This window comes from Meles meles, chromosome 4, assembly GCF_922984935.1.
Source record: "Meles meles chromosome 4, mMelMel3.1 paternal haplotype, whole genome shotgun sequence".
Classification (NCBI taxonomy): domain Eukaryota; kingdom Metazoa; phylum Chordata; class Mammalia; order Carnivora; family Mustelidae; genus Meles; species Meles meles.
In genome coordinates, this window is record NC_060069.1 from 65,796,658 (window position 1) to 65,805,417 (window position 8,760).

At 40.4% G+C, this 8,760-nt stretch overlaps 1 protein-coding gene across 1 annotated transcript in view; it reads left to right on the plus strand.

Annotated features, from left to right (window-relative positions):
- NCEH1 (neutral cholesterol ester hydrolase 1) overlaps positions 1-7,361 on the plus strand; it is a 54,365-nt gene extending 47,004 nt beyond the window's left edge. Inside the window, exons 4-5 of the mRNA XM_046002985.1 lie at positions 1,817-1,988; positions 4,291-7,361. Of these exons, the coding sequence (XP_045858941.1) occupies positions 1,817-1,988; positions 4,291-4,908 (790 nt within the window). The 3' untranslated portion in view covers positions 4,909-7,361. The remainder of the gene's footprint in view (positions 1-1,816; positions 1,989-4,290) is intronic.
- The last annotated feature ends 1,399 nt before the right edge of the window (positions 7,362-8,760 follow it).

The window sequence follows — 8,760 nt, forward strand, 5'->3', positions numbered from 1 at the left end:
CAGTTTGTCTGTTATAAGGCAACCACTAAGGGAAATTTTTTTTTATCTTATTTAGAATTTTCAAAATGCGGTCATTCTTGAGTAACCAGATCAATGTTCACTAGTTCTTACAGTATTTCACAAATATTTGTCCACTTAATTGTATCTATACTGAATGTCAAAATATTTAATTAACTAGCTGGATTCTAGATGGGGGAAGATTAGTTTCCAAGAATAAGTATGTTAATTATAAAATTGTAATTACAAGACCTGAGTTCTTAATATCATTAATTAAGTAATTGGTTTCTATCCCACCTTGTTTTTATCTGTGTTTGACTTATTTTACAAATAATGTAACTTGCAGGTGCCTCAGTTTCTTTTGTCTGCAAAAGGAAGGTACATGAATATTCAAAAAGGTTTTACTAGATGGATGATTATGTGCCTGTCAATTGATGGATACTGGGAACACAGTGATGAATAAAACAAAGAACACATTCTTTAGAGGAAGTCCATAAAGAAATCATTTTATGATGAGGCAGAAAGAACAGTAATATACCCCAGCACATAGAAGTATCAAGGAGTGGTACCCAGTTCAGCCCCGGAAGCGAGTAGAGTTTTAGTCCAGAAACTCTGCCTGGAGGAGTCCAAACCCTTGGGTAAGGCTTAAAGGATGAGTGAGAATTAATAAGGAAAGAAGGAGATTGAAAGGATCCTCCAGGTCAAGGTTATCCGCAAATACGGATCTGTAAGATGATATTATGGGTGGGGCATTTGACAAAACTGGATCCTTTGGAACTGTTAAGAGCATAGGAATCCTATGAAGTATACAGAGTAGGATCCCAAAGGGACTCTGATATTACAAAGTGGAGTGATAGGAGAAGCCTCGGAAGTGTCCCAGAGGGACGCTTGGTTGTCTTACAGACTTGGCTTCCTCTTGCTGGTTGGCAACTAGCTTTTCAGTTCCGGCCTCCTAGGGAGTGAATTCATTGCCTGGGTTTAATGTACTCTTCGTTGGAGTACAGTTTTACTATATTTCTCAATTAAATCATAAAGGATACCACATGGAGGCATTAAACATGAGGTTAATGAAATGGTTAATGTTGCCAGGTTACCTTCTAACTCATTGGTGGTGTGAATTGGAACACTGACTTCCAGGAATAAAACTTCAGAATCGATTGTGGTTCTACCCATATCTTAATAACACCCACATTCAACTTCGAAGTTTTGTTTTTCCATTGGTGGTGGCCTAGGTGTTTGTTTTGTTTGGTGGCTGAAAATTAAAAAAAAAAAAAAAAAAAAGGAGAGGGAGAGGACTACTGCTAATACAAAATCATTACATTCTTAAACTAGGTATTTGATTTGCAAGAAAATAAATGGTTTGGCATGCCTGAGTGGCTCAGTCGGTTAAGCGTCTGTCTTTGGCTTGGGTCATGATCCCAGGGTCCTGGGATCAAGTCCCACATTGGGCTCCCTGCTTAGCGGCAAGACTGCTTCTCCCTCCACCTCTGCCCTCCCACCCCTACTTGTGCTCTCTTTTTCTCTCTCTGACAAAAAATAAATAAAATCTTTAAAAAAGAAAGGAAAGTGAATGGTTTATTTATATATATATATATATTTTTTAAAGTAAGCTTTGTGCCCAATGTGGGACTCAAACTCACAACCCTGAGATCAAGAATCACATGCTCTACTGACTGAGCCAGCCAGGTGCCCCTTTAGATGTATTTTAATGCCTCACTTGTTTATTTCTGTGTCCAAAGAACCAATTTCCCCTTAAACTTCAAATGGCCTAGAAAAACTTGGTGAAGTCCTTAAATGAATACAACTTTTGTCTCCACAGATACAGACTAGTTCCGAAGGTTCATTTTCCTGCACAAATTCATGATGTTGTGCATGCCACGAAGTATTTCCTGCAGCCAGAAGTCTTACACAAGTATTCGGTTGACCCAAACAGAATTGGCATCTCTGGTGATAGTGCTGGTGGGAATTTGGCTGCTGCTGTGGGCCAACAGGTAACAGCCCTGCGGTGCTGGTGGTGGGAGGGCACTGGCTTACCTCCTGCAGACGGACAGATTCTCCACCATGTATGGCCAAGGCGGAGCAGGTGGGCTGGTCAGTAGTGGGCCACATTATTCAGATGACTGCACTCGGAGAACACGCAGATCTTTCTGAAGTAGAAAGAGAGGTCAGTGACAAAAGTGTCATCTCTCAGTCCTCAGAAAGGCCCTGATTACAATCATTATGAAAGAAGGGTTGATGTTTTATAGGGCTCTCTTGCCGCTCAGGGCTATGCATGGAAATCAAGTATCCCCGGCTTCTTGTCCATGTCAGACTTGCAAAATGGGGGTCTGTGTGCTTAAATTCCAGTTGCTGAGATGGCTTCCTTAGAACTTGGAGTCAAACTGAAAAGTTAAAGAGTGTTTCCCAAAGTTTGTTGGTTTGTTTTTTTAAATATAAAAGAAAAAAATGAAAATGGGTCAACCACTTCAAATGTTATCTTACAAGTTCATCGAGCTTTCTTGGTTAAATTCTTTGAAAACTACTTAGCTCTAAGAGCACCCAGAATTTGGGGCAGCTGTGTAAGTTCAAAGATAAGTACATTTTCTTCTTCTGATGGATTAAATAAGTTTAGAACAGCAGCTCTGTCTTCTCTCCTCCAAATTTCTTTTGGTATCCCAGATAGCATCTGCCTTTTTATCTGTGGCGTACATCGGTTTCTTCTCCTTTGCTGCATGTGAGGAACTTTGTTCTCTGGCATTGGCATGTTTGCTAGACCTGTGTCAAGTGTGGTAAGAAGAAAGTGCTGGTCCATGAGGAGAGCCTCATGGGCTTCACAATGAGACAGAACTGGGATGGAATCCATTCCCCCTGCTTTGAGAGCTACAGGGCTTTGGGCAAGCACCTTAATATCTATAAGCCTCAGGAAAATGAGGATAATGCCATGTGATTGCAGGGCTGTTGCCAGAATTTAGTGAAATGAGGTATATACAATTCCTGGCACATATTAATAGTACATTAACCAATCATTTCCTTTTGCTTTGACAGAACAGTTTCATCTTCCCTGGGGATGGGGTTCTAAACTCCTACATGAAACAAAATTGTATGGCTAAAGTGACCTTGAAGATTGTTTAGTTGCAATAAAACACAGTGTCCTAGTTAGCTGCCTTTCAGAGAAAAGAGAAAGAAAGAAAGAAAGAACGAAAGAAACCAGAAAAAAAAAGTCTTTAAAAAAATATATAAAGGGGCACCTGGATGGCTCAGTCATTAAGCATCTGCCTTCAGCTCAGGTCCTGATCCCAGGGTCCTGGGATCGAGCCCTGCTTCGGGCTCCCTGCTCTGTGGGAGGCCTGCTTCTCCCTCTCCCACTCCCCCTGCTTGTGTTCCTGCTCTCACTCTCTCTCTCTGTCAAAGAAATAAATAAAATCTTTAAAAAAAAATATGAATAAGGGCTGAGAGGGGAGGGTAATGTGTGGAAACAGTTCAAGATACTTGTTGAATAAAGAAATCAAATAATAATTTATAAATAATAAATAAAAATTAAAAATTTTTGACAGACTCAAAAAAAAGAGAAAAAATGAAAATATATATCATTTTAGATACTAGAACTCTGTCTGAAATGAAGCAGTATGTTTGCATTTTGCGGGGGCATGGGGGAATTGAGATCCGCTGAGGTAGGGGATGCATTCACGTTCCCATTTCAACCTCAACTCTGGGGCGCACGCTCATTAAGGAGAATGGAGGGCACGTTGCCAGCGCCATTTAAATTCTCTCACCCAGCTTGAACACTAACTGCTCATCGGAGGAGATATCCTAAGGTAGGTCCTACTCCAACACTTTGGAGTCCCATCATCTGTTCCTTTAGCTTTTCCTACCCTTCTCCTCTGGAAGGGTCAGCTAGTTTGTTTCTCTCCAAGAAGCCATTGCCTATCTTGGGCCTTGCAGAGCATAGTGAACTAAATAAGGTTCATAGGTTATCCATCCGTCGTATCCAGCAGAGTGTGCTACTGCCGGAGAACGGAGACAAGTGAAGTGTGCGTGGGGTTTAAAGACCTAAGAGGTGGTGTACGTTTGAAGGGTTCATTCAAACATCATGCCTTTCTCAGTAAATATCCAGGAGCTTGATTGGGGCAGTGGTGGGGGGGGGAGGGGAGTTTTATTTTTTAAACTACATTACTTAATCCCATGACTGGTGGACATTTCATACTTTTACCCTCTGCTTGGCTCAAAGTAAGGCATCAAGCTACTACATAAGGTGTAGTTTCTATAAAAGGAGCCATGCCAAAAGAAATAATGTGTTTGCTTCCTCCTCCCCAGTTTTCTCAAGATGCCAACCTCAAAGACAAGCTCAAGGTGCAAGCTTTAATTTACCCAGTCCTACAAGCTTTAGATTTCAACACACCCTCTTACCAGCAAAATGTGAACACGCCGATCCTGCCCCGTTATGTCATGGTGAAGTACTGGGTAGACTACTTCCAAGGCAACTATGACTTTGTCCAGGCAATGATAGTCAACAACCACACTTCCCTTGACGTGGAAGAGGCTGTTGCCCTCAGGGCCCGTCTAAACTGGACGTCCCTCTTGCCGGCCTCCATCACAAAGGACTACAGGCCTGTCATGCAGACCACTGGCAATGCCAGGATTGTGCAGGAGATCCCTCAGCTGCTGGATGCCCGGGCAGCCCCTCTCATCGCCGAGCAGGAAGTCCTGCGGCACCTCCCAAAGACCTATATTCTGACGTGTGAGTACGACGTCCTAAGAGACGATGGGATCATGTACGCCAAGCGTCTGGAGACCGCAGGTGTGGAGGTGACCCTTGATCACTATGAGGATGGTTTCCACGGCTGCATGATTTTCACCAGCTGGCCCACCAACTTCTCAGTGGGAATCCGGACTAGGAATAGTTACATCAAGTGGCTGGATCAAAACCTGTGAACGAGTCACATTTCTAGAATGCTTGAGCCCCTCTTGACCTCCTGCACCTGCTTCGGAAATTGATGCACTTTTTAGTTGACTGATTTCCCCCAGTGACTTGTAAGTGACGTAATCTCTATTCCTTGCATACCCTATGTGAATTTAATTTCTGGAAATGTGCTTAACTAATGTACGTACAAAATGTCTGAGTCTGGTTCTCAAAGCGGGCCAGTCTCTCTGTTCTTGTTGTTTTAGCCAAACTACTACCAATACTCACGACTGCAGAGAACAAGATGAGGAGCTGAAATAGCTTTGGGTTCTGTCTTCCTCAAGAAAATCTTTCTAGAAGAAATTCTTCCAGCTGTGGATGATATAGTGACCTTTAATGAGTAAAGAAAATTTGGGCTCTTCTTCAACTTGCTAGGGTCTACTTTAAATTCAGAGCAGTGTTACCTGTGTGCACGTAAAGGTCAGTGCTGGGTACCAAGTGCCCTCTGTTCTTTATGGATAGATGGTTTTGTTTCCTATGGGAATTTCGGCAAAGGTGTTCTAGCAAGGACAGGTTTCTCAAATGCCTTTCTTCCTTTAGAGTGTTGATGTAATGGGATAGCTATCTCTAAGTCCAGTCAGATTAGAACAATACTTGAAAGTTACTTTCTACCACTATTATTAGAAAATATAGTCGCATGGACTGGAAATTTGTACATTGTTAAATTTTGGGGGTATGCTCTCTCCATTGGGGAGATCTTCTGGGAGCAAATTCATTTAGATTTAGGATAAATCTTCCAGTACAGAACAATTAAAAACAGACAAACGAACCAACCTATTTATTTTCATAAGTAATACTTCTGATGTAAATTACCAAAAGCAGTGTGTAATATATTTGGCATAGTCAGGAAAGAAGATACATTTAATATTGAAATTATGAAAAATATCTTTAGAGGGTCTAGTTTATTCTTGAAAACTCAATTTTTTCACTTACATGGCTTTAAAATGGGGCTATTTTGGTATATATGATGTATTGTTTATTTTTTTAAGTTATTTAATGTTAATATATACAGCTAGACTTAAGATTTTTCAAAATAATATCTATAATGAATATTTAAAATAATGATATTTTTTTAAAAAAGAAACTACCTTAGAATTATATCCACATGTAATTTTATGGAAAGAGGTAAAGTAGCTATTAATACTACTACACATTAGGCTTAAATATTTTGATGCTTATATGCAATCACAAATTAAAATAATTAGAAACTATGACTACACCTGGTAAAGTCGTCTAAGTTTATAGCTCAGTAACTTCGGTAAGACACACACTGCTCGTTTCTGCCCTCCTCTGTGGTCAGAGGAACGCTAGCTCATAGTCTCCTGGGTGACGTGTACATCCGCACTTGGTGTCTTTACCTCTTCTTATCTCCTTCCAGCCTGGTCTCGAAGTTACGATACCCCAAGCTCGACTTCCTGTAAAGCCTTCACTGCCAGTGGGAACATCTCTGGCATAGGAAGGGACTCCGATTCTGGGTTGAGTACCTCTGCCCTCCTTCCTGCCACTCTGACCACTGCCCTGCCACACACACACCTGCGCCCCACCCCCACAAACCTCCCCCATTCTTCGCAGGGGCTGCAGAGGACAGTGGGACAGCCTGGTTATGATATGGCCTGTCCATCAGTGGAGAGGATGGAGAGGAAGTGAAAGCTTTTCGCTCATTTGAAAGGGAGGTACTAACCACTTCTGCATTGAAATCAGTGAAAATGTGCACCCTTATTTTTCATTTATTGTATAAGCCAGTAGCATTTTATGTACAAAGTGTGTGTGTGTGTGTGTGTGTGTGTGTGTGTGTGTGTGTTTGCCTGTGTGTATATAAAAAATAATCATGCAGATTAACATGCTAATGGACAGAGATAAGTCATTTACCATCTCTGGGCCTTTTTTCCCTTCCCTCTAAAATCAGCACTTTGAATTACTTTGAGTTAATCCACAAGATCTCTTCCAACTGTAAATTCCAAGCATTTTATCAGTCTGACAAATCATATTGACTTCTCTAGTGTTTTGGTTTTTTGTTTTGTTTTGTGGGGGTTTTTTTTGTAGGTCATTTTTTCGTATACATAGACACAAGTATCATCAAAGATTTTGTTTTTCTGAAAAAACCAGGAATTTGTTTCTTTGTCTTTGACAGCTACTCTCCTCATTTAATACTATTGGGGTTTTTAAATACCATTTGAAGGGACCAATGTCTGGGCCTTACTTTGAGGTTATCGACCTCCAGACATCAAGGAACATATACATGCAAAGAGTTTCTTAAAATGGCATGTTTTCCCCTAGAATTAGGAGCTAAATGCTATGGTAATTACAGACACCAAATGATTCTAGATCTTTAAAGGGTTTTCTTGGATGAACACAGAGTAAAAGAAAAAGGGTCAACCACTGTTTCAAATGAAACACTTGAGTTTCATTAAAGCTTTAATGTGTGTGAATAATTTGTCTAATGACTTGTTACTGGATCCTATCTCAGACCTTGCTTGAAGTTCTTTTTTGAAATTCTCTCTGGAATAATAACAGTTGGGAGTCAGGATACACAAAAACCAGTAGGTACAAGAGAGGTTAAACCAACCAGAGATCTGAGTGCTAAGAACTCCTTGGGGAAGCTATAGAGTTTATGGCGAAGATATTTTAGCGTGGGGGTGAATTCTCTCTTTTTTTAAGTTTTTGTTCTTGTATTAAAAGGTTTATGCTCTGCAGATTGATTTTATAGTATGATGGCTTTGTTTTGTTTTCCTATTTTATGAAAAAAGTTGATAGTCTTTTTTAATATTGTTGTTCGTGAAATATGAACATAAATATATGAAGAAAAAACCTTGAAGTGCTGCAAATATCGTGGAGTGTAAATTAGTCTTAACGTTTTATCGTTGATTTGTGAAGAATTTGAGACTATTGTATAATTATCGTGGTGGCTATGATATTTTATGCATGACCTTTTAACTTTTGAATTTTTGCTCATTTCCCACTGCCAAGAGGAAGGCAGATTTTATGAAGGATTTTAGTAGCAAATCTATTTTATAAGATGAAAATCCAGGGTGGAGGTAGGAAAGCCTGTATCTGTTTTGACTCAAGTTTAGAAATAAAATGGCTCCATCTGGGAATGTGACTCTTTTACTTCTTCTCGTCCCTTTTTCTGGTTCCCATCTCTCTGTATCTCGGGTCCCTAGCCATAGCTCTGCCCAAATCTTCTGCCCACCGGAGTCCAGGAGCTGCCTTTCAGTCATGGAGAGGTTGGTCAGTGGCCTCCTTGATGACATTCATTTCATGTCTGGATGCAGTATGTGCTGCTCACCTTAGGGAAACCTGCCTCGGATGGGCCAGAATCTTTGCAAAAGTGAGGCAGGCCCTGAGACTATTTGCGGACTTTTAATCCACGGATTGGAAAGGGATGATCCTGCTGCAAATGAATCTGGATTTAAAGCAGTTCAGCCACGGAAGTATCAATAGCACTAGAGGCAAGTTTTCAAATTGACCCTGACATTACAAGCAAATCTAATAATTCCACACTTGAGTTTATTATGCCAACTTTATATCAGTGTGACAGGAATAACATTGAAGTTCAAAGTGAATTGTTTGTGTTGGTTCTGAACGGTCACATACCTGTGTGTAAATTATGTTTTTCCACTCAGTTGTAGTTTCTTTCGTCTTCTCCAACAGAATCTCTAGGGTAGAGCTCTACTTTGTTGGGAAGATCCACTAACAGTTCCAGCAATTCTCCTTCAGAGCATTGACGATGTACTCTGTGTGTTTTAATCTTGTTGCCATTGTGAATGTCATTTTTTTATCTCCCCCTTTTTTCAAATAACATCTCTTATTTTCCAATAGATCCT